Below are 25,395 nucleotides of genomic sequence, written 5' to 3'. Positions count from 1 at the left end.
GTTCTTATGCATTTTTATATTGTCATGCCCAAACTCACCTCAGGAAAATGCCAGCAGGTGACATTTACATGTGTTTTAAAATTAATGGTGATAATGTTAAGAGAACTATAGGTACAGTGTAAAAAAAATCCAAGTTGGGACATAGTGACTAGCACTTGTATATACATATCACCTTCCTCTTGTGGCCGCTTTTCTGATCAATATTGTCTACTAGGCTGACGTCTGGTGTCACTTTCCAGCCCACCCACTCTTTTCCCTCTACAAACTTCCTCCAGTGTGCCTTCCTTTCTGGTTGTCTCTTGCATACTAACATCCACCTACCACTGCCCATCTCACCACCTCTGCCTTTTCCTTGTTATATTCCACTTTTGTCTTTTCCTCATCTGTAAGATGGATCTCTCAGGATTTCCTGAAACTTTAATCTCATGAGTAATTTCCAACATTTCTATGTAAAATGTATGTGCACTTAGCTTCCAGATTTGTTGGTTGTTAGCTGTTGCTCTAGGTTTCAACCACTATGAGATGAATTTTTATACTAATTGCTTCTTTGTGCTTTCTTCCTTGTGATGTTTGGGGTTGGCTTAGTAACAGGTGAGGACAAGGTATCTAGGATCCACTAGGTGCCATAAATAGAAAGCAGTTGTCAGATCAGGAGGAAACAGCTGTTGCAGGAGGAAAGGGAAAACAAGAGTGTGTAACAGAGACCTGAGTATAGCCAACATTAGGTTGAATGTGATGGATATTCAAAGAAAGAAAAGACATGCCCTGGGCTTCCACAACACTGAGTGAGGGTCTCAGAGACACTTAAAGACACAAGCACCAGGTTTTCATCAGAAAAGAATGAGTCCAATTTATGAATAAAAGGTGAGGTTTGAAACAGCTTTATGAAGGAGCCAACAGACAAGAAAAGCAAATTTCAATCTGAGATGCAGACACTGAACACCCACGGGAGAGGGTGGAGGGATAGCCTTCAAGGCTAGGATTGAGTTAGTAGACCCTTCAATTATAACAATGGCAAAACAGCGGTCGAAGACATGTCTAAATGACTAAGGACACTTGCTGCTTATCTGGAAAACCTGCATTTGATTTCCAGCACCAACTTGCCAGCTCACAAACACCTAGAGTTCTTGTTCCAAGGGATCGGATGCCCTCCTTTGTCTTCAGAGAGCACAATACATATGGTCCATAGAAAGACATACTTGCAGGTAATACATCCATACATGTGAAATAAAGAACTTTTAAAAATGACAGAATGGAAATACTGATCACAAGGTCTCTTAATGTCTGGTCCAATTTCTGCACTGGTATTGCAGAATCGTGGAGAGGACACAGCAACTTGGTTCTCAATTCATCAGGAAGCATTTTAGAACTTCTCAGCCACTCCTCCAGCCTCAGTCATTATAAGAGAATTAGGAAAGCATGAGGTTTGAGTGTGCTGGGCCTCTGCAAGAAGCCACACATGCAACTTAAGTAAATACAGTTTGTCACATACAAACTTCAAAATCCCAGTTCTTGGCAATTCCTTGGAGTGCTCTAGTGAGTCCATTTTGGATTCAAATTTCAGCAATTCTAATCTATTCCAACATGGATATTATTTTTCAAGGCGATTCATTGAGTAAATTAGCAAAGATATTCTAGATTGAGACTGAGTGATGTGGGATGTGGTGGGGGAAAAAATTCTGTGAGTACCCCAAGCCAAGTTACTCACCTGCTATAAAAGCTTATGATGAAGGCTTGGTGACAAGAGCCCATTAACACCTAGGCCTTGTTTCTATGCACTTAGGTACCATCTTCTCCATCCCTATCAACTTCCTAACTTTCTAGAATGTTGCAGGAAGTTAAGGACAAGTTGAAGACTAAATATGAAATGCTCAAAGCAGCAATGCAAAGTCTTCTACTTTCTAAGTCCAGGCTGGGTATCTTTGGCAGCACAGGAGCGCCGGCTTCCATGGCATTTTCTCACAGCAGGACAGTCTGCATAAGTGATTCATCCTGACACTTCGTTAGGATGCATTAAGACATGCCATGCACTTCCAACCATCCATCTTGGGTGGACACTACACAAATACAAAAGTGTCCTTTTAGGGAAAGCAAGTTACAGACCCTAATGGCTAGCTGTAAGAACATTTTCATCATCTGGAGTCATCAACTAAAACACAAGGGAGGAAAACAACTATCAATATTTCTTAGGAAAGTACTTTGTGAAGTCTGAAGACAAGGAGACAGTGCAACAACATCCATGTGGCTGAAGAGATGTTTGGGGCTTAGGAACTCAACAACAGCACATATGTAGAAATTGTTTTTGCCATCAGCCTAAATTAAATGAACGCAGGACTGCCATATTCTTGGGAAAAGGAAATGCAAACATTTCCATCCACACGATTAGAATAAGACTCACTACTTTCAGTGAAACTCATGGTTTTATTGAACCATTAGATAACTTAATGACCTACGGTAGACTGTACATGGATAGAATTTTTTAAAAGACTGAGTACAAACTATCTGACAATAATCAAGCTGTTCATGTATCAATTTATTGCATGTCAGTACAGAAAAATAGAAAGTATACCTTAAGAGAAATGTGGAAAAGAAAAAAAAAAATCTGGACCAAAACCAACCACAAAACCCCACAATGTTTCCTTGCCATGGGTAGCGCATAGTTAAGAGGACATTAAATTTTGAGTTATAAAATTTTATTACTATTTCAAAGAAAGTATGGCAATAACAAAATTATGGCTCAGATTATGAAGCTGGACTAACTTACTTCATACTGAATGCTCCTATATGGAAGATGAACTTTAGAACACCTTGTACCAACAGAAATTGTTATAAATGATGTTGCACACACACCCGTTATATGTTTATATTGCACTTTTTTGTCAAAAAGTGTGGGTTATACAGTTCTATCTTTAATCTACTTTTTTAAAATACAAAATATAAATGGAGGTATCTCTGTATCATTGGCAAATGTTGACTAGAATAAGATGACTGCCTGCCTAACACACAAGGCAGCAGCACTTCCGATGACGGGGAGCGAGGTGCATATGCAGTGAGAATATAGTTTTGCATTTTCTACTCTAGCAAGCTAAAAAATAGACCCCTGTTCTGTGTCAATTCTAACTTTACCTGAGTCACATGACAATACCTAAATTTAAGTAAACATTCCAAAAGAGTTACTTATGACTAATTTTTCTTTGTAGTTCTCTTTAAAATATATAATTGTCCAACACAATAGGAAAAAGGCTTGAGGGAGAGAGTATCAGAGGGCTCAAGTATGTAATGATGGCCTAGAGCAATGGCTCTCAACCTTGCCAATGTTGTGACCCTTTAATACAGTTCCCTCATGCTGTTGTGACTCTCCAATCATAAAATTATTTGTTGCGACTTCATAAATATAATTTTGCTGTTATGAATTATAATGTAAATATCTGATATGCAAGCTATCTGATATGTGACCCATGTGAAAGCTATCTAAGATAGCTTTAATCATCTCTATCAGGTCTACTCACAACCAAGCCAAGCCTAACAGAAGGGCAAGCCTCAGTAGGTGTTAACTTCAGGGACACACATGCTATCACTCCAGTGATGTTACCAGAACCATGATCTGTCTCAACATTTAAGTGTCTCTAGTCCTTCCATAAGTGTATCCGGCCAACTTAAGATGTTGCATGACCCATTTTACAGCAACGTTTAATGGATGTGTCATCACAGTCAAAACCTTAAGATAGTTACATGAGGCTGACAAGGGTCATCTTATGTTAGGGCTTTGATCTAAAATTGTGTTCTGAAGTTTTCTGTCCATCCACCTCACAAACTGCTGTCAAGTGGTTTCTAGTCTATTAGTATCCTTTAGTCTGCAACAAATACATTCTTCTTTTAGTATGCAGTATTCTCTGTACAATTCTTTTTTCTTAAGTCTCACTCTATTATTCTTTAAACTATGGAATTTAAGACTTCTAAGTTTATCCATTTCTCTCATTTCTCAGTGAGTTAGAGATTGACAGACCATGGCCATTCCCACCAATGAAGAGTCTGAAGTGAAGAAATGATCCTGCAGTAGTCATGTTTCAGAGACCAAATGAGAGCTTGCAGAAATGATACCGGGGTCTATCACGGCCCTCAAAAGTTTGAGTTGGTTTTCTATCCCTACTCATCTAAGGTAATCATATCAAACACATAGCTGGTAATGAGAGATGTTCTACATCCTTAAACATAGTTGTCTCTGCTGAAGTGAAGAACTCTCTCTAGGAGAGCAAGTTAGTACAACTGAATGCTGTTCTTCCACCCCACAAGTCCCAGTCAGCAAAAGCTGAACAGAAAGCAGCAAACAGCAAGGAAGGAGCAACTGTTCCATTTTAGTGGTTGACACAACACATTGGTAAACTCCTCCAGGCCAAGGGATTAATGAAAACAGGACTCCAATACAGTACTCCGTAAATGTAAAAACTAACTAAGTATGCCATGGCAGCTCAAGTCTACATTCTGGCTGTTGCTACATATTGCCCTTTCGGCAGATTAGTATTCAGGATAGTCATTCTACATAGCAAAGATTGACAAGATGAAAAGCAGCCTTTAATTGTGGTGAATTTACACATACAAAATACACCCTCCACGGCGAGTTACCAACTCTTTAAAAAACAAGACTCTTTACAATTAATAATTTATAGAAAAGCATTATTCTTTAGAAATTATACTTGCTATACATTATTGTTTTCTAAACATTGGCATAAAATGAAGGCTAAGAATGCTACTTGGCAAAAGTACTTCTAGCCCTATGTTCCTGGAAAGTTGTAAATTAAGGTCGAGACGACTGCCTCATTATCACTGTGCTCTAGCTGCTGTGGAAGGTCAATCATACAGCCAAGCCATCTGCAGTCGTGGGTAGGAGCTGACTTAGTGTGAAGGGCTCAAGCACAGCTACCTGGTGAGGACTGTGGGAAAGGACCTGGCAGGTTCCACCTCCTGCCTGGAAGGTTACTAAATGCTTCCAGGCTTAAAGGGCTCACAACTTCCCACCTACAGCTCCTTAACTGCTACATGTGTAATAGGCTGGGACAAACAAACAAACAAAAAACCTGACAAATTCCCCTAAGACTTTATATAGCCCATTACACAGAACTGCAACATTAAGCCATACTTGGTTATTTGCTTTTTTGTTTTTCTTTCATTCTGAAATTTACTTCCAAACAGTTCAATAAATGATGCTTGCCTCTGTCAGGTCAGGCACCTTCTAGGTACTGGGACTTCATTCAGATGAAAGGATTGCATAAGGCCGTGTGCACACGTGCTGAGTTATCCTCACTCAACCATCAGCTAGTTCTATCCCTTGCTGTGGCTGTTATTGTTTAGCTGAAGATTCACAAACTGACAGGCTAAAATTTCATCTGCAACCAAAATCACTAATGTTAAAAAGTTCACTATACAAAGAAAGCTGTAGTAAGATGCTAACCTCCTATCTCACTAGCCACGATCCAGACAGCTCCTAACAAAAACACGGCACATCTATATTGGAAAAAGGTCCTGTTTATTATTAGGAAAAAGCTGGATCTCAGTAGCAGCAGAACATGGAATCTGCCCACAGGCCTCACACTCATTCCTCACCGAAATAAAATAGAGTTTACATAAAAATAGATATAACCCAGGAAACCATATACATTGGCATGTGACCAGTGTTATTTACATTAAAAATACCGCATTGCATAAGTCAAGAATAAACCACCACCATGCACTTCATCTTAATGTTTAAGGTGAAAACGCAGCAGCACTTGCTTGCTAACCGTGATTGTCCCAATAATCACTAAAGGAAAGACAGACACCTGAAGGTTTCTTGTTTCTATCTCCATCTGAGTACAACTTAGATTATACCACTTAACCAGCAAGAACCTTTTGGATGACATCTATCAAACCAGCGTGTTAAACTAAAGTTAAGGGTATTTCACTAGGCTGGAGTTCTGATGAGAATATCAAGCACTCTTAAGAAGCCCAGTCTGAAAATTTGGAAAGTTACAGGATCATCAGAATGGAGTGCTGAGGCCTTTCAAAGCTCAGAGTCACTGTGCAGACCAGTATGAACACACACCCAGAAAAGACATCATTCTCCACACATTGAAACCCAAGGCATCCATCAAGAGGATGGCATCAGATGATGGTGACATTGGATGATGTTTTTGTCATGTCTTCGGGAGAATGACTCTTGATCACTTCCTTGATAAATTGTTCTAGTGCAGTGAAGTAGCCTTGGCACTGCCATGTGTCGTTGTGCGTCCCATCTGGGAAAATGGCTAATCTCTTAGTCCGGGATGGAGAGAGCTCGTAGAGCTGTTTCATCATCACGGGTGGAATCAACTGGTCAGAGAGGCCAGAGATGAAGAGAGAAGGCATCCTGCACTGGGAGATCTTTCTGTAGGACAGAAACTTATTTTTATAGCACCATAAAGGAAGGTAACGCATTGGGAAGAATGAAAATAGAGTGCTGGCCATGTGTGGTATGCTTAGGAATGTGTTCTCCACCATGATGGCTGAAATCCTGTGAGAATTCTCAGAAGCCAAGTGAATGGCCACTGCTCCTCCCAGGGAGCGGCCAAAAAGGAAAACCTTGGTCTTATCGAGGTCGGGTCTCGTCATGACATAGTCTAGCACAGCTTCAGAATCCAAATACAGCCCTTCTTCACTGGCCTCTCCTTCGCTCTTCCCGTACCCCCGGTAATCCACAAGCACAAGATTCACTCTGAGGTTCACCAGCATTAGCAGTGCGTTTGGTAACCTGTGGCCTATGTTGCCGGCATTTCCATGGAAATAAATTATGGTCGGGCAGTAGGGGGAATTGTCTCCAGTGTATCTCACCAAGATCAGATTCAGGCGCACTCCATCTTTGGTTCTGATGAAAATGTTTTCATGGGGAATACCCGTGGGCATGGGAACATAAAGGCGGGAAGAAGATGGCTGTTCTGGAAAGTAGAGCAAGACATCTTGGAATTTATATAAGATACCTGCAATTGATACGAATATTAACAAAAGTAAGACAATGCCTCCATACAGATGAAAAGTCACTATCAAAGGTAACAGAGAGATGCGGCAGAGAGCCCAAGACCAGGACGCCAAGGCCAGTAGCCATCTTTCAATGAAGCTCCACAGCATCCAGGATTTTTCCATGGTAGCTCCACGTAGGTATCCTAGAAGACACAGAGAGAACCAGTGACTCAGCAAGCACCTCTACTTCAAGGTCAGGTCCATCACGAAAAGCACTTGGTACTCTAGGAGCTACCTCACTCTGGGTCGTTACAACTGCCTGTCAGCCCCATTCTACATCTTCCCAACCTGTAGTCCGAACCACGTTCACCAAACCCATCCACTGTGAAATGATGCTTACCTGCTTCCAGGTTTTCATTCGTGTATTCTCAGTGATTTGACAAAACAAAACAACAACAAACAAAGCTTTTAAATGCCATTCCCAGCTTCACACATGAGGAGATGGAGGCTTGGCTCTCTGGCTGCTGTCCTAGTTCTACAAGAAGTCAGGAGGTAGCATGCTACTTCCTGGAGTCCCTCCTACCCTCCCTTCTTTCAAACCCCTTTCTTTAAAAACAAACAAACAAACAAACTACATTCACTCGATACCAACAAAAAAAAAAAAAAAGTAACAGCCAGGGCCAAAGAAACAGGATCACAAATTCATGGAATATGGATGGTTAAGAGACAAATACTTGTCCTGGGCAAACTGTACTTATAAAGAGAGGACTAACAAGTTTTAACCTACCAAAACCAACCCAAGGTAAGTTACTCTAATATTGTATTACTTCCAGAAAAACCTTAATCTTCCATATCAGACTGAATACACATCCGATTGCGAGTGCTGTGAGAAATTCACTGCAGCACATAACATACTTCTATGCTCCTCCATGAGGTCAGTCATGGGTCAGCAAAAGAGCTTGTGCTAACAAAGTCAAGTTGTTATGAATGCACACAGATCCTGAGAACCAGAGATAGTAGACGCAAGAAGATGTGCTAAACACAACAGTGAAACAGAGCCCTGAAACAGTAACTACCATAAGTGAAGAGACACCCCCGCCCCAGACGGCAGTAAGGAGTAAGGACCAGAGTGAAGATTCCGCTCTGCCAGGCAGTTCTGTGTTACAGTTCCCCAGGTGAGCTTCCTGAGACGAGGAGGAACCTGAGCTTGAGGGCAGTGCTGGCCACTTACACTGTAGCTCAGAGATAACCTTTATGTATATTATCATACACAAAAAAGAACCTGAGACAATTTGTAAGTTTCCTTAAATGCTTTTAAAAGTGCTAATAAGCTACCAAGAGTATTTAATGACTTACTGCCAAAAATAAACTTATAGATTGGTCGAAAGAGTCTGTTATTTCACAGATGAGTTTTTATTATTGTTTCATACTGTCAAGAATGGTCTTGAACGTCTGTTCCTCCTGCCTCGAAATCTCCAGTGCAGGATTACAGGCTTCTACCATAACGTTCAGTTATACGTGGTGCTGGGAGCCAAACCCAGCCAGGCATGCTAGGCAACTGAACTCCTCCCACCCTCTTAGTCCTCATGCTTGAATTTTATTCAAATGAATCATTTTGAACATGAAACAACAGCATAATACTTTTTCTTAGATTCCCAGAAATAACACTGCCATCCAGTTGTAGCAAACTTTATTACAGGAAAAGAGCATTGAAGGTCAAATAAAAACAAAAGTTTAAAATAAAAATACCCAAGCACAGTAGTTATTAAATCTGGCTTGGCCAAAGTGGACCAACAGGATGCAGTGCAAAGCCCACACAACACACCAGTATACTGGGTGGCTTGGTTATTTTATGCTCTCCTGTCTCCTGTCAACAGCTCACATGCAGCAGTGGAGTCTGAAGACACATGGTCACATGAGCTTAGGTCATTGGTTTCAGTTTTATATGAAATATAAAATATGTGGAGGAAGCACATACAGGTCAATGAGAAGCACCTACTAGCACATGGAAAGCCTGGGGCTTGATCCCCAGCTCTCTCTGCAAAGTAACAGAAACAGTGATGGTAACAAATTTAACTAGACCCAAAACTTTGGAATGACATGCGCATGCACATTAGAGTACTGCAAAATTCGGTAAGATACCATTTAAGATTTGTTTTAAAAAGTCAAAATCTTTATTGTTATTTTATTAAATAAAATAGCCACCTATTCATCTGATAGAGTTGTCATTGATAAGTGGCCAACAATAAAAGACTCAAGGCTCATTTTAGGGATCCAGTAGGCACAAGCACACTGAACCTACTGCCCTTACGCCTCTGTTGAATAAACTCCCAGTCTGTCACCTAATTCCACTCTACCTTAGTAGGAAAAAGCAACCCTACTGAAACCCTACTGTCCCACTCAGTCCTATTGAGTGCCTCCTGATTTGTCACCTAGTTCTTGTCTGAATACTCTCAATAAAATGAGATTTAAAATAATTCCTACATAAAACTGGTCAGCAATAAAATGAATAAAAACACCTATAATGCCATAGATATGATAATTCCATTTGCCCCTATAATGGATATTTTGGCTCTACAGTTTTCTGGTTTTGGTTGAAGCTAATTGTCAATATAAGAATTTACTTAGTATGTGTAAGACAATAAAAATCTAGAAACATATGACTATAAAAAGTGTTCTTGCAACTGAATAATTAGCAATAAGATGATTTATTTTTCAAGTCAAAGTTCTTATTAAGGAAAAGAGAGAAACTCGTAAGGGGAAACAGAAAGGCCAACATACAGACGAAGCACATAGTGAAGCTCAAACCCGTATTTACAACTGATTAAGCTACTCTACAGTTATGATCCTCAGCTACCACAGCCCTGAGCCCCTTCTCTTGTCTAAATACTCTATCCCTCATGGCTATGCCCTCAAGACTAAAATGCCTCCAGTAATGTTTTAAAATCATCAGTTTGCTATAAGACTGAGGCCTACTCTGAGCAGTGGGTCTTAGGCCATCTGTCTGAGTGTATAACTGATTAATTGTAATAAACTTTCCCCCACAAAACCTTCCTATTCATAAGTCACCTTAGAGGATAACATAATTATGATAACAAAATATGATAAACATAACTATGTGCCCATTTTGAAGAAGACAGAGAGAACTTCAGTTTTTTAGAGCAGATTAACAGTATGAGCATGCATGGATATTTCCTTTGAGCTGACAGACTATGGGTCAAAATGATAGCACATGACACAGCCAATTGGCAACCTCTCTCTGCCTTATTCCACCATCTATCTTAAAGATACTCGTAAAGGAACTCCATCATGTGAATGTAATTTCGAGAAGGGTTTGTAGTCTTCTAAATTCGGAGAGACTGTCATTAAGCAGTTACTCTGAGCTTGCACTGAGATGCACTATCAATACATAAAGCCCAGGTGCTCTGACGGTGGAAACGAATGCTGCCAGGACTGAGTCAGCTGCATTAGATGAGTGCTCTGCTTCTAGCTGTTAACCAGATACAGGGTTAACCCAAGCTCCCTGGTTAGCATTTAACCTCCAGGCTTATTTCCCTGGAAACCAGAGAAGGGCAGGCGACTGGCTGAGCTTCTGTGGAGCACTGTGACTGGCTGAGCTTCTGTGGAGCACTGTGACTGGCTGGGCAAAGCATCCTGTTGATGAGGTCTTTCCTGGTTACGAGGACAGTGAAGGGCTACAGACAAGCCAGGTTTAAGAGAGGGCTTCTCTGAGCTGGATGCCTTGATTGCCAAAATGGAATAGCCAGTCTTCTGCTGGGCGCTGGGTCCTACACCATGGACTTTTAACATGACAGGGAACAGCCACACTGTGTGGGACCTACTCCCTCTCAGGTATAGTGTCATCTTTCCACTATACCTGAGCTACCAATGGGAAAGATACACTTGGTGCCAACATGGCTTTCTAGCCAACACCACTGAATAATGCAGAGCTTGGCTCATGCCTTGTGTAGTATTTAGGTCTGCCGAGTCTAAAACACCCAGCTAACCCAAGACTCTCATGGAAAATGACTGAGGTCAGCAACTGTCCCTCAAAGTATGTATGCAACAAGGCAAACCATTTATGAGGTATCACCAGAAAAGAATCAGCATTTATCAAGGTATTTTGCATGCTGGAATACATTCAGACATGGTTTGCTCACAGTTGGGATCTTTACCAACAGTGGAGGTTGTCCACTGGAAGCACTGACCTCTTCCATGCCATTCTTGTACATCGCTTCTGTGTGATGTCAGCCTGGGTCTAAGAGAATATCTCATCTCATCTCTCTCAATACTATCCTTGCCATGTTGTCAGACATGACCTGACAGCATCACGTGTGTCTGAAAAGCATCACTATGTGGACTTATTTAACCTTCAGGTTTATTTCTCTGGAAACCAGAGAAGGGCAGGCTAATTCCATGAACTTCTGGGAATCTGAGTGAGCTCTTAAGACTCAAGAACAAACCTCACTGGCCATCATATCCAGTTGATTAAAGTGGCAACCACTGTCGACAACTCCAATATCCACCATCCTCCGACTCTTTCCTCACTATCAGGCTCCATGTAATGTCTGCTCACTTACTGCTAATACAGTCTGGATGTGGCTGTCCCCAACATACCTTGGAATGACACAGGGCTTCATAAAGTGGGCCTGCTACAAGGAAGTTAGGACATTACGAGGACACAGTCTTCTTTATTAGTCAGGCCCTTCCACAGCATATTGGCCCTGTATGGCAAAAGCAAGGAGCAGAGTGAACTTTTATAACTATGAGCCACAAAATTTCTCTGCCTTTTAACACTAATTTTCTCAGGTATTGTTATTATAAGAATAGAAGCAAGCACTTCTGTTCTGTTTCCCCCAAGTGGTTTCATTCTCAAGACTGTAGCCCACTCCAGAATGAATTTGTCCTTACTAGCCTAGCATGTCTGTTCTTTACATTTTCCATCTCTGTTCTCCTATACCTGATGCCTCACTGACAGCTCAAACATCATATTAACTATGCTCAAAAAAGTACGGCATGCTAGGATTTGTGCATTACATTACCAATGCCACCAACCATATATGGCACAATCAAGAGTATACATCCAGCTGTAATATGTGTGACATGTGTGAGGATGAGAAAACAGCAATTACAGTAACTCCTGCTTTATGTAGAACATTCTGGGGTACATACGGCACTGCGGTTAGCAAGCACTTCTCAGGAAACAAAACAAGTGGAATATATTATAATGTAAAGCTAGGATTGTTTTCTTGTAAGAGAACTGTTCCTGAGATACAAACATGGAGTATCAACTATGTCTTACACTGCATCAGAATTGTGATCAGGATGCACCAAACACTAACAGTAGTCACTTGGCGAGTTCCTTCAAGCCACATACCTGTCTTCAGCATCTCCAGTGCTCTGGATGCTTCCTGTCTTTATGTCTAAGATGGGCACACTCAGCTATGATTTAGCTGTGCAATGTTCCCACAGCCTCACGGGTTTCAGTACTTGCTCCGCAGATGGTGGCACTGTTTTAGGAGACTTCTGGACCTGGGGCTTGGCTGGTGGATGTAGGCCTACTAGGTGTGGGTCTTGAAAGTTACAGTTCAGCATGACTTCTGCCCCAAGAAGCTCCGTGCTTTCTGGTGAGTGCCACTTAAGAAGCTACTATATAGCCTACCCCTGCCATCAGGGCTTCTGCTACTGCCATGCAATCTCTGTCCCTTAGTTAAGGTGCTTCAGTGAGGTATAAGGAAAGCTAACATAATATACTAAGCACACTGGCCATGCTCATCTGACCTCATCACCCCGTGCTACCTTACTGATGTATGTCCTTGAAAGATACAAATGGTGTTATTTCTAAGAAGATATACCTAGGGGCTGGAGAGATGGCTCAGTGATTATCCTGTTCATTCAACTCCCAACACCCACATGGCTGCTCCAAACTACTCTAGTCCTAGAGAATCCAATCCCTCTTCTGGCCTCCACAGGCTCCTGCACACATAAAGTAATCTCACATGAGTGCACACATGTACACATAAAAGAAGAAACAAAACATTTAACCATCTTATAAACTGGTGCTTCAGAAAGAGCTCAGTATCAATGTTAAGCCTACCGTTTAGAATACTGCTGTGGCCCCAGGGGTGCTGTCAAACTCATCTGACCCACTGGAGATTACCACAAAAGCCAGACTGCAACCCAGACTTAGGCAAGTGTTAACCAATGTGCTGTAAAGAATGATCCTCAGTAGTCCCTGACTGGTTAATAAAAGGCTGAACTCTATGACTGTCTAGACAAGACAGAAAGGCAGGACTTAGGATCCAGTGAGAGGTCTCAGAGAGAGACCATGAGGGAGAAGAAAAGAGAAGTCAGAGGTAGGAAGAGGTTGCCATTAGGCAAGATGGACAATGAGCATGTGGCCGAGAGAAGCTTGCCCTGAAGACACATGGAATAGAGCAAGCTGGGTGAGACTTAAGCAGCAAGTAACAAGTGGCCTATGGCTGGGATTAAGTTTGAAAAGCTCAGAACCTGCCCAGTCTAGGCTTACAGCTTGTAAATAAAAATACCAGGTTTCTGTGTCTCTTATTTGGAAGGTAGATGGCCAGAAAGCCCAATAAAATACTATTACAGCAGGTAGCTTCCCAGCTGTCTCTAAGCAGTGATTATCTGACGCCAACACATCTTACTGCTACACCACTTAAAGACCCAGGACAACACCACATGATGCCACTCTGAATCCTGCTGCTTAAAATTTGTAAGCTGACCAATGATCAATGTGCCACTGTTTCTCTGTTGTATGGCTCATGATCTGCTGAGTACACCTCCAACAACTTTTGAGCTGTTTGCATGGCAGACGTACACTTATGACCACACCAGCCTAACACAAATTCATGCAATTACAGGGCAGAGTAAGGAAATCAAAGACCACAACCATCCATAATACAGCAAAACAACTCAAACTTTTACTACCTGTCCATCACAAAATATATCAAGGAAAATTTGAGCAAATATTTTAAAACAGGACAAGGCTAACTGCAGGGCTGGGATTCTTTACTTCCCATTAAGTAGCTGTCTGTACCACTTAGTTATAACCACTTAGCACATTATTCATAGAAACATAAAGGATTCAGAATAATCTAAATACACACTAGGCAAGGCCAGCAGAGAGGAACTTAGAGCAGATAAGCCTGTGAGGTTCTTTATCCTGTAACATTTCACCCTAAAGAGTAACTGAAGCTCAATGGAGGAGTGCATAGGTTTTAACTGTCAATGTGGTATCAACTAGATAGGAAACTTGACAGATCTATTTCTTTACCACAGTCAAGTTTATACAGTTCAAAACTATTCCCCAAATAAAATTACTCTCTACTTAATCCATTTTAAAGTTGAAAAGGTACAGTTTGCATTTGTTAACTGACTCTACCAACATCAAGAGATCTCTGAAAACTCCCTCTGTGAATTACAAAGCTGAGTTGTCTGAAGACTGTAATAGAGAGCACAGGTCACTGCTGATAACCACATCACAAGGGGACAACCTCAAGATGCTCATTAATCAGTCCACGGGGAATTCACACATTCCAACCACATTTCATGGAACACAGAACTCCATTCTCACATCAACTTTTCTCCTTTGCTGCTAAGCAATGGAGAGGAAGTTCTGACACTTTGCCAGACACACAGCTGAAATGCAAACACAAATTAGCTGCTCTTGGTGTGCTGGAGACACCATGGAAGAAGCTATCCAGCTCCCTGATGGTACCCACATGCCATCAATAATGAGTAAGTGTGTCTTAATAGGCCTAGGGGACAGATGGACAGGATCTGTCTGAGAAGATGGCTGGAGGGTCCAGAGTGCATGGGAACCTGTGAAGGGGACATTTTTAAACTACACCAGGTAGAAGTTAGTAACATCTCTGTGCTTTCCCTCTTGAAACCCCAAAGGCTGTGCAAATGCAGTCATCTTAGGCAAAAATTTGGATGACAAATGACTGCCACCAGGGAAGTCAATGACAATTTGTTCTGTGATCATAAAGATCTGTAAGTAAGAAAATGGTAAACATCAAAAAGAAACTCAAGCCGGAAAACGTAAACACTCATGTAAGACTGTAGAGTGATAGGCTACTGCAAACAGGCCATGTTTTAGAAGTTACCATAAGTTGGCATTTATTGTCTTTTATTAAGCAGACTTCATAGGAGGCCTTGAGCTCCTAGGCTCACTCTGAATGTAGGTTGCTCTTGCTGTGGAAAACACTGCACCTCTAGCAAGCTGATGTTAGGAATACACATTACTTTACGATCTAAGACTTGTAAGACTAAGTGGCACATACTATATATAATAAGGTATTAGGAAGCCTGCCACTCACCAAACATTCTAATTACAAGAACTGGGGCTTGCCCTAGATCTAAAGTGGGGTGTTTTAGGGGCCTCGGGTTTTCCTGAGGCAGATCAACAATTATAAGAAACTGGAATCTTGGGAGGATGAACGAACTAGAGAAACAAAGACTTGACAGCCCAGTGCCTGAGTTTCTGAACTGTCTGGGAGAGCATCCAACGTTCCGGCGAAAGGCAGCAGGCCAAGTGCTACCTGTGGCTGTACATGTACAAGTCAGCTAGCCTTCTGCTTGCCCGGTCTTTCTAATACCTATTTCCAGGATGTGGTGATAAAATGCTGCCACCTCTGAGTCAAAATTCAAGCATTTTCTTATCTATCGCAGCAAAGCAAGTCTCAGTAAGCACTGCGAATCCCAGTTAAATCACGGCAGTGACTCAAGTTATTAGAGTGAAGCTTTATTTTTCTGTGGAGACCCAGCTCAGACTACAGGTCCTCCAGCAAGCTTTCCTCGGACCTCGTTCCCAGTGTCACCAGTTCCATCCTGTAGCCTGGGCCGACTCATGTGGCACTATTTACTAAGGGGGTGATGAGCCTGCTTATATAGGCTGGGAGTTCCGTGATGGCAGTGACCTTATGTTACTCCATCGGACGCTTTCAACGCGTAGCAAGGCCGAAGGTACAGAGCAAGTCCAACTCAATCCCAGCTCAACTGAGTCAAGTCTTTGGTAGCACAGCTGTGACATAACTCTGCACTGCCAATCATTAATTCTCAGTGAGATAAAACAGTGCTTTAGAGAAGAACATGTCTAAGCACACACACACATAAGGACTAATTCATGCCAAAAGACAGAGCAGATCGACAAAAAACAAAACAAAACCCAACGTTCAAACTTAAAGCCAGTGTGTCACTTGGTTCCTGCTGCCTGGTAGACAAGTGCACAACTAAAGGTTTACTTTAGGTTGCCAGCTCAGCCAAGCACACTCCCTGATGCATTCTCGCTTCACACCAATGGCTAAAAAAAAAAAGAGGCCCAGTGACTTCAAGTGTGCGACAACTCTCTGGATTTTATGGCCCCGTCGCCCGCAGCTGCGAGGTTAGCAGGTCTGCACCTGTTACAGACAAACGCGCCCAGTCCCTCCGACCCAAGCCCGGGGTTTGCTGGCCGACTGTTCTGGGAGTAGATACGGGCTCCCGAATCCGAGCTGCGGGGTGAGGAGGTCGGGGAGGCCGCCCGCGTCCCCGCCGCACTTACTCAGGCTCGCGGGCGGGCTGCGCAGTCGGCCGCGGGCTCGGAACCCGGCTCCGCGCTGCAGCGAGGCCCCGCGCCGCCCCCGCCGCTCCTCATCGTCTTCCTCCCGCCGAGGGGCCGCCGTCGCCACTGTCTAGCCCGGAGCTCCTGCGGCGCGGCGGGCCCAGCTGGCGCAGCCTCCACTTCCGGCTCGCGCGCGGTGTCCCTGGCAAATAACCCCGCCGGCCCCCACATAACCTGTTCTCCAGCTTCCTCCCGGGAGCGCGAAGCCAACCTGTGCACCCCTATGCGCATGCGCAGGACACTGGGCTCCGCCTTCATGCTACGGTAGCCCGTAGGGGCAAGATACATCTCGGCGTTTCCAGTCAACTGCTGCCTGAACACATTTCGGAGAACAAGGAGTTTCTCTTCTCTCCTCTTCTCCCCTCCTCTCCCAAATGTGCCTGCTCTTGGCTATGCTCTTTCACTTATCTGCACTAAACTTTCTCTTCCACCATGCCTAACTTTCAGGTAGTTATGCCCTTCCTTTTTACTTTTTTTTCCCCCCACTCTGAGGATAAAACAAATTTGGTTCTCCATTAACCATGCAGCTAAAAAGCACATTAGAGCAAGAGCTTTGAATTAACTAATAGCTTTTCTCGGCTCATAATTTGTGGTTCTTTCGTATCAGTAAAGCAGAGCCCGACCTGTGCCTGACGTCGGAGCGCAGGAGCAGTTGAATAAGACACGGATGTGTAAGAGTTGTACAAGCTGTACGAGCACCGCTGATGCTCCTGTACAGTAACGTGTGGCTTTGCAACACCACAGGGAAACTATCGTGAGACTAAGGGAAACTACAGAGAAAATAACTGGCCACACGGAGCCGTAGGATCTGGCCCCACTTTAAACTAGCCCTGGACTGTCGGCCTTGTGAAATGCAGCGTAAACACATTAGACAACCCCTGAAAGCAATTGACACTCTAGTGTCTCACCAGGACTGCAAAGTTTCACCTTCAAAGAAAGTGTTCCCCACACTTTGCCTATAATTTCTGAACTCTTATTGGTGGAGTAGGGCAGGTCATAGCCACCAATGCCAGTGGAAAGTAAGAGTTTCTGAGACGTGGAGCGTACGTTTATACTTCTATTTTGAGTATCTAGTATAGTTATTGAGTGACAGTAAGGTGTTCAATAACACTATCAGCTAGCTTTATTCCAAATCACCGAGCACCATTGAAAAGCCTTTAGTCCATGTAAGTATGTTTCTGCGCCATGAATTATTTATTACTATGTAATACATAATTATTTTTATTATTATGTATTATTTCTGCACAGTGAAAAGGCTACCAAGAACACAGAACCTGAATTAATTTTGCAAAAGTCTTTTTCTGGAGCCCTAGACTTTTTAGGTGGGAGGATTCTCTTCTGTCCTGGAAGTCTTCAGAAGCCAGTCCTGTCAGGGCAGCAACCCAGGCTCCAAGTTCCTCAAATTCGGCTCAACGATGACATCCAGCGGCGAGGGACCGAACATCCTTTGCTACAGGCAGAGACAGTGGAGGCGCGCTGCGCAGGCGCTCTGAGCCGCCGCGCCGGCCCGCCCCTGCCTCGCCTGTGCCTTTAAAAGCCGGCAGGCTCGCCTGTTCCCACTGCGCCTGCGCGGCAAGCAGCTGGCGGAAACGCCCGGCCGGCTTCTTGTGGCGGCAGCTTCCGGTCGGAGTGGGGCGGGGCAACCTCTGCTAAGCAAGTGGTGTGGCGGGTTGGAGGAGGCAGGGAGGTTCTTGGTCCTAGGGAGGCTGCGTCCTTCCCGTGCTTTGTCCCAGCGTCACCACCCGCCTTCCACGGTGCAGCCGGCTCGCTGGGGACTGATTTCAGGTGGCAGCCACCGGGTGAAGAAATCGTGTCCTGATGCTTAGTTGTATCCGCACGCTGCCCTGCCCCCTGCCACCTAGCTACCTGGGACCTGCGCGCTCCCCCAGCTCCTTCATTCGGCAGGGTTGGGGTTCACGGGCTGCTTAGGTAAGCAAAGCACTAATGCAACAGGTATGGAGGCACCTTCCAAAGCCTGTGGTCATCGACTTTACCACGAGTTAAAATGTTTGAGTGCATTTGAACTTCAGCACCTGAAGCCTGCCAACGAACTTAATTGTTTTATTGGGGATGGAAAGCATAATATCAAACCTCCGAGTGATAAAACAGCAGAAATTCAAATAGTTAACTCCTGTAGTTGGTGTTGAACAAAATGTGTGTGTTTGATAGCAATTTGAATTCTTGGTTTTCTGTGTTGATAGTTGTTTTAAGATGCTCGTGTATTCACACCATTGCCTACAATACACTATTATTATAAACGCAACTTGAATCGTTTGCTCCAGCTCGTTGAGAAAAAGTTCGAGACTATATGTATTCTCCAGATATACCTATAGAAGTGCACTTGTATTGGGACATTCAGAAAGTATTTAATACACGTCATCTTACATGCGTTGTACAGAAATTATAACTGTAGTATTATGCACCACCATGTACCCACTTGAAGGACCCAGGTGGCTGGTGCAGTCAGTTATGCAAACCAGCTTCAACAAGGGAAGCAGTTAACCAAAATTGTAGTTACAGATGTCAGAAGATACAGTCCCAGGTGGCTTATCTTGATCTGACCTGCTGATTTAGTTGTGTTTCCTCTGTGAAAAATACGACTTAGAAGTGATGTTTGTTTTGTCCTCTATAAGCTACTAATGCTGTGAATAGTTTCCAGAGCAGGCTGAACTATGTTTGATGTCTATTTAACCAGCCCAGCCCTGATCCCCTCCTCCTTTTTCCATAAAGCATTTAATAATTAGTTCCACAAACAAATTTGAGCTATATGATATTCATCACTGGGAGCACAAATTGCCACTTGATGTGAGACTTTTCTTTGTGGAGTAGGGAAGTAGAGTATGAGGAATTTCATAATCTCCACTGCCTGGCCAGATACTGTTGTCTGAAGTCACATAATAAAGCATTAGTTGTTTTTCCTGGAACATGCATTTTACTTGAAATTATTTTTAGAATACTTGTTTGACTATTATATAGTTTAAGTTGCATTAAAGTAACTGACATGCATTCCTGTAGAACATGTAGGGATATTTAAAACTTTGCAAAACTTCACACTTGTGTTAATATATGTTAGGGAACATTCTAAATCCTGTTCATTCATTTCCTTGATTTCCAAAACCTTTGGCGAAAAGGCAGTGATTACTAGGGTTGGGATTTTGATATTTGGTAAAGCACTGTGTTAGCATAGTTTGATCTCTTTGTGCCTTTTGTTCTTTACAGTGTATATGCTGTCGTCATAAAGCAGAAGCAACCCTATCATACTGCCTGGCTCATGTGTAGTCACTGAATATTTGGGAAATAGCAGGCAGAAAAATATGAACAAAAATTATAAATTAGGGCAGTGGTGGCACGTGCCTTTAATCCCAGCACTTGGGAGGCAGAGGCAGGCAGATTTCTGAGTTCGAGGCCAGCCTGGTCTACAGAGTGAGTTCCAGGACAGCCAGGGCTACACAGAGAAACCCTGTCTTGAAAAACCAAAAATAAATTAATTAATTAATATTTGTATATATATGGTAAAAATAGGTAAAAATGATGCTGTTTTGGGGTCTGATTTCCAGTTGAGGTTTGAATGGCAGAGGGGTTTGCCCCAGCTGTCAATGAAGGGATGAGGTAAATGGAGACATAAGCCTTTTGGCTGGAAGAGAAGGATAGCTGTTGTTTGTCTTTGTCAACTGTGGTTCAGATTTCAGAATGCCCAAGAAATAGGACTCCAGTTCAGTGAGCAAGTGATTTCTTAGAATCGTTGATGGCAATTAGTTTGTCTTAGGTGCTGTATAATTACCCAAGAAACAAGAAACATAAACAGACTTTACTTTTAAACCTTAGAAATAAAATTTGCCACAACTGATTTGACTTCCATTACTAAAAATAATACTTTTGTATTCGGTGCTAAATAGTCAGTAGCTAGAATACCATTGAATGTTAACATTTAAGATAAGTTGATAGGCATAGGAAATGAAGCTGAGACTTGAGAGGAAGTGTTGGTCAGGACCAGAAGGAAAGCAGCTACCTGTGTATCCACTTATTGCATTGACCTGTTATTAAGTAAACTTAAGAGTTATTATGATCTAAGTCACCTCTATAAGCACTTTGTTTTAAATGTTTATAAATTGCCACTGCCACTTAAAGTTACTTTTCCTTTTGCTTTATCAGTTCAAACCGGAGGATTTGTTGTCGCTTCTATGGCTTCCTCACAAACTTCACAAACTGTTGCAGCTCATGTCCCCTTTGCAGACTTATGTTCCACACTAGAACGGATACAGAAAGGTAAAGACCGTGCAGAAAAAATCAGGCACTTCAAGGAGTTTTTGGATTCGTGGAGAAAATTTCATGATGCCCTTCATAAGAACAGAAAGGACGTTACAGACTCTTTTTACCCTGCAATGAGACTCATTCTCCCCCAGTTAGAAAGAGAGAGGATGGCTTATGGAATCAAAGAAACCATGCTCGCTAAGCTCTACATCGAATTGCTGAACTTACCACGAGAAGGCAAGGATGCCCAGAAGCTCCTCAATTACCGAACCCCCAGTGGAGCTCGCACGGATGCTGGGGACTTTGCCATGATTGCATACTTTGTTTTGAAGCCAAGGTGCTTACAGAAAGGAAGCTTAACCATACAGCAGGTAAATGAACTCTTAGACTTAGTTGCCAGCAATAACTCTGGCAAAAAAAAAGACCTAGTGAAAAAGAGCCTTCTTCAGTTAATAACCCAGAGTTCAGCACTGGAGCAAAAATGGCTGATTCGCATGATTATCAAAGACTTAAAGCTTGGCATCAGTCAGCAAACAATATTTTCCATTTTCCACAATGATGCAGTTGAGTTGCACAACGTCACCACAGATCTGGAAAAGGTCTGCAGGCAGCTGCATGACCCCTCTGTAGGGCTTAGTGACATCTCTATCACTCTGTTTTCTGCCTTTAAGCCAATGCTAGCTGCTGTAGCAGACGTGGAGCGTGTGGAGAAGGACATGAAGCAGCAGAGTTTCTACATCGAAACTAAGCTTGATGGTGAGCGCATGCAGATGCACAAAGATGGCGCGCTGTACCGGTACTTCTCCAGAAACGGTTACAACTATACCGACCAGTTTGGTGAATCTCCACAGGAAGGCTCTCTCACCCCATTTATTCACAATGCGTTCGGGACAGATGTGCAAGCGTGCATCCTTGACGGTGAGATGATGGCCTACAACCCAACAACACAGACTTTCATGCAGAAGGGGGTCAAGTTTGATATCAAAAGGATGGTGGAAGATTCTGGCCTACAGACTTGTTACTCTGTTTTTGACGTACTGATGGTTAATAAGAAGAAGCTAGGGCGCGAGACTCTTAGGAAGAGGTATGAGATCCTTAGTAGCACTTTCACACCCATACAAGGCCGCATAGAAATAGTGCAGAAAACTCAAGCTCATACAAAGAAGGAAGTAGTGGATGCATTAAATGATGCCATAGACAAGAGAGAAGAGGGGATCATGGTTAAACACCCTCTGTCCATTTACAAGCCAGACAAAAGAGGTGAAGGGTGGCTAAAGATTAAACCAGAGTACGTCAGTGGACTAATGGATGAATTAGACGTCCTAATTGTGGGGGGCTACTGGGGTAAAGGTTCACGAGGTGGCATGATGTCTCACTTTTTGTGTGCAGTGGCAGAGACACCACCTCCTGGTGACAGGCCATCTGTATTCCACACTCTGTGCCGTGTTGGGTCTGGTTACACCATGAAAGAACTCTATGACCTGGGCTTGAAATTGGCAAAATACTGGAAGCCTTTTCATAAGAAATCTCCACCAAGTAGCATTCTGTGTGGTACAGAGAAGCCGGAAGTGTACATAGAGCCTCAGAACTCTGTCATTGTTCAGATCAAGGCAGCTGAGATCGTCCCCAGTGACATGTACAAGACTGGCTCCACCCTGCGCTTCCCACGCATCGAAAAGATCAGAGATGACAAAGAGTGGCACGAATGTATGACACTGGGTGACTTGGAGCAGCTGAGGGGGAAAGCATCTGGGAAGCTTGCCACGAAACACCTTCATGTAGGTGATGATGATGAACCTAGAGAAAAAAGGCGGAAGCCCATCTCCAAGACGAAGAAAGCCATTAGAATCATTGAACACTTAAAAGCACCCAACCTTTCTAACGTAAACAAAGTTTCCAATGTATTTGAAGATGTTGAGTTTTGTGTTATGAGTGGATTAGATGGTTATCCAAAGGCTGACCTAGAGAACAGAATTGCAGAATTCGGTGGTTATATAGTACAGAATCCAGGCCCGGATACATACTGTGTTATTGCAGGTTCTGAGAACGTTAGAGTGAAAAACATTATTTCTTCAGATAAAAATGATGTTGTCAAGCCCGAGTGGCTTTTAGAGTGTTTTAAGACAAAAACATGCGTGCCGTGGCAACCTCGCTTTATGATTCACATGTGCCCGTCGACAAAGCAGCATTTTGCCCGTGAGTATGACTGCTATGGTGATAGCTATTTTGTTGACACAGATTTGGATCAATTGAAAGAAGTGTTTCTAGGAATTAAACCCAGTGAGCAGCAGACTCCTGAAGAAATGGCCCCTGTGATTGCTGACTTAGAATGTCGTTATTCCTGGGACCACTCTCCTCTCAGTATGTTTCGACATTACACCATTTATTTGGACTTGTATGCTGTTATTAATGACTTGAGTTCCAGAATTGAAGCCACGAGATTAGGTATTACAGCCCTTGAGCTGCGGTTTCATGGAGCAAAGGTGGTTTCCTGCTTATCTGAAGGGGTATCTCATGTTATCATTGGGGAGGATCAGAGACGAGTTACTGACTTTAAAATATTCAGAAGAATGCTTAAGAAAAAGTTTAAAATCCTGCAAGAAAGTTGGGTGTCCGATTCAGTAGACAAGGGCGAACTGCAGGAGGAAAACCAGTATTTGCTTTAGAGCTTGCTGGCCCGGCGGGGGGGGGGGAAGAAGAAGTGTTATTGTCAGACAACAGCAGACAGTGATGATGAAATAGCCAGTAGCCTTCATTGTATCTCCTAATACTTCAAAAGGATTATTGATCAGAACGCAATAATTTTCAAGTAGAAAGGAAACTAAATGGGCCAAAGCAAAAAAAAAAAAACCAAAAAAAATAAAACAAACAAAAAAAACCAACCCTTTTCCTAACACGACTTATAACTATGGCTTCAAGAAGTGCTTGTATGGTATCCATACTGAAGCTATCCATACTTAAAGTGTATTTGAAACCTTTTAGAAACATCACCACTATTGACTTTCTAGACAAAATTTTCCAGACTTAAAAATTAAAGTTTTTAGCTAATAAAAGTATTATACCAATAAAAAAAATCAGAATTGTTAAAGTTAGACTTATAAAAATAAGCATTTTTATTTGCGGGCTCAAATACCCCCTATAAGCATGACATATTAAGCATAAAGAGTTTTTAAGGTTCATCAAATGTTTTTTGATAATGTGGGGGAAGTTGAGAGAGAATCATCTAAACACCAAACACTTAAGATATTAATTTTATTGAAAAAAATCCTTGCAACTTTTAAGTTAGCTGAGACTTAATTTTGGTGAAGACTTTAATGTTTCATGGAGAAATGTTTGAGTGAATTTACACTCCAGCATTGACAGTGTTTACAGAACTTGTCTCCTATCGATGATCCATTGCGTAGCTGTCCATACAGTGAACACTTTCATTAGAGACTGGGTGCTCTGGCTTTTAGAGATGGCTTTTATGACTATGTTGAAGTCACAGTCATGTGTGGATTGTATCTGTTGAGAATTGTACTTCCATGGCAGTACTGAAATGGAGGGATGTGGGACCTTAAGTGATGGGTATAAACTATTTAAGTAATTAGACTTGTTGAAGTGATTGAAGAAACATTTGTGATTATTGTAACTTAAATAAAATTATTAAATATTGTAACTTAAATAAAATTATTGAATATTTAATGTAATACCAACTTTATGTTCCTTTTGTTTTAAAACAATTCATCATAATTCTACTTACCAGAATTAATAATGTCATTACTCTTTGTGTGAGGCAGTGTCCTGGTGGCTGGGAATTTACAGTGTTGCTCCTCTAACCTCCCAAGTACTGAGACTGTAGGAGTGAGCCATCGCTCTTGTCCCAGTACACCTGCAGACAGGCTTTAGTCACAGTGCTTCCTGGGTCCTTTGGGTTTCACATTACCAAGTGAACTTTAATGATTTAAGTGTGTACTTCTTTGTACACAAATATAGTTTTGTACTTTATACTTGTATATACTTTGTACAAGTATAGTTGAAGTTTTATAATTTTATAATTTAAATATATATGAATTAAAAGTTTTATAATTTTCCTACTTAAAGGTAATACTTAGGGTATTCATGGCAAGGGACTCATAAAGCCGTTATTTGGGGTAACAATACTAAGCTTACTGTGTTTTCTTTATTTTCTTATGAAGTTGTGAGAATACTTGCAGGCCACAAAAGGACCTCATCATTTTTCATTGCAGCACAGCACTCCATTTAATGCACCTAGTGTGTCTTATTACCCTTTGTCAGCATTTAAGTTAACTCCTTGTATTCCATTCACATTTTTCTTTTCCTGTCCAGTACTGTGATAAATCTTTCACCTGGTCTGTATGCATTTGTTATCAACCAGAACATAAGCTGCTGGGTACTCTTTTTAAGGTTTTTTTTTTAAGCTAGAAGACATGCTAAATGTGGGTGGCACCTTCTGGTCATGGAAGACAGAACTGCTTTTCTCTCACTCTGTCAAGTTCATCAATATCCTTTATCTGTGTGAGAACCCACTTCCACATGATTCTCAT

General features: G+C 42.3%; 2 protein-coding genes across 4 annotated transcripts; one reads left to right on the top strand and one right to left on the bottom strand.

The window, feature by feature from the left end:
• Positions 1–2,401: 2,401 nt before the first annotated feature.
• On the bottom strand, positions 2,402–16,840 carry Abhd13 (abhydrolase domain containing 13). 2 transcript variants are annotated; one of them, NM_026868.1, is made up of 3 exons: positions 16,538–16,840; positions 11,587–11,693; positions 2,402–7,172 (listed from the first exon to the last, which is right to left on the bottom strand). In NM_026868.1, the coding sequence occupies exon 3, from the start codon at positions 7,150–7,152 to the stop codon at positions 6,139–6,141; it is 1,014 nt and encodes a 337-aa protein (NP_081144.1). In that variant the 5' UTR covers positions 7,153–7,172; positions 11,587–11,693; positions 16,538–16,840; the 3' UTR covers positions 2,402–6,138. The 2 variants fall into 2 exon arrangements, with proteins under 2 accessions (NP_081144.1, NP_001074588.1); NM_001081119.1 differs by lacking the exon at positions 11,587–11,693.
• Positions 16,841–16,876: 36 nt separating this feature from the next.
• Lig4 (ligase IV, DNA, ATP-dependent) lies at positions 16,877–24,537 on the top strand. 2 transcript variants are annotated; one of them, NM_001377042.1, is made up of 2 exons: positions 16,877–17,044; positions 20,750–24,537. In NM_001377042.1, exon 2 carries the CDS (start codon positions 20,779–20,781, stop codon positions 23,512–23,514), a length of 2,736 nt encoding a protein of 911 aa, NP_001363971.1. In that variant the 5' UTR covers positions 16,877–17,044; positions 20,750–20,778; the 3' UTR covers positions 23,515–24,537. The 2 variants fall into 2 exon arrangements, with proteins under 2 accessions (NP_001363971.1, NP_795927.2); NM_176953.4 differs by lacking the exon at positions 16,877–17,044 and adding an exon at positions 18,246–18,526.
• The last annotated feature ends 858 nt before the right edge of the window (positions 24,538–25,395 follow it).

This window comes from Mus musculus, chromosome 8 (assembly GCF_000001635.26).
Source record: "Mus musculus strain C57BL/6J chromosome 8, GRCm38.p6 C57BL/6J".
Taxonomy (NCBI): domain Eukaryota; kingdom Metazoa; phylum Chordata; class Mammalia; order Rodentia; family Muridae; genus Mus; species Mus musculus.
The sequence above is the reverse complement of the archived record's forward strand: the minus strand, read 5'-3'. Positions and strand labels throughout refer to the sequence as shown.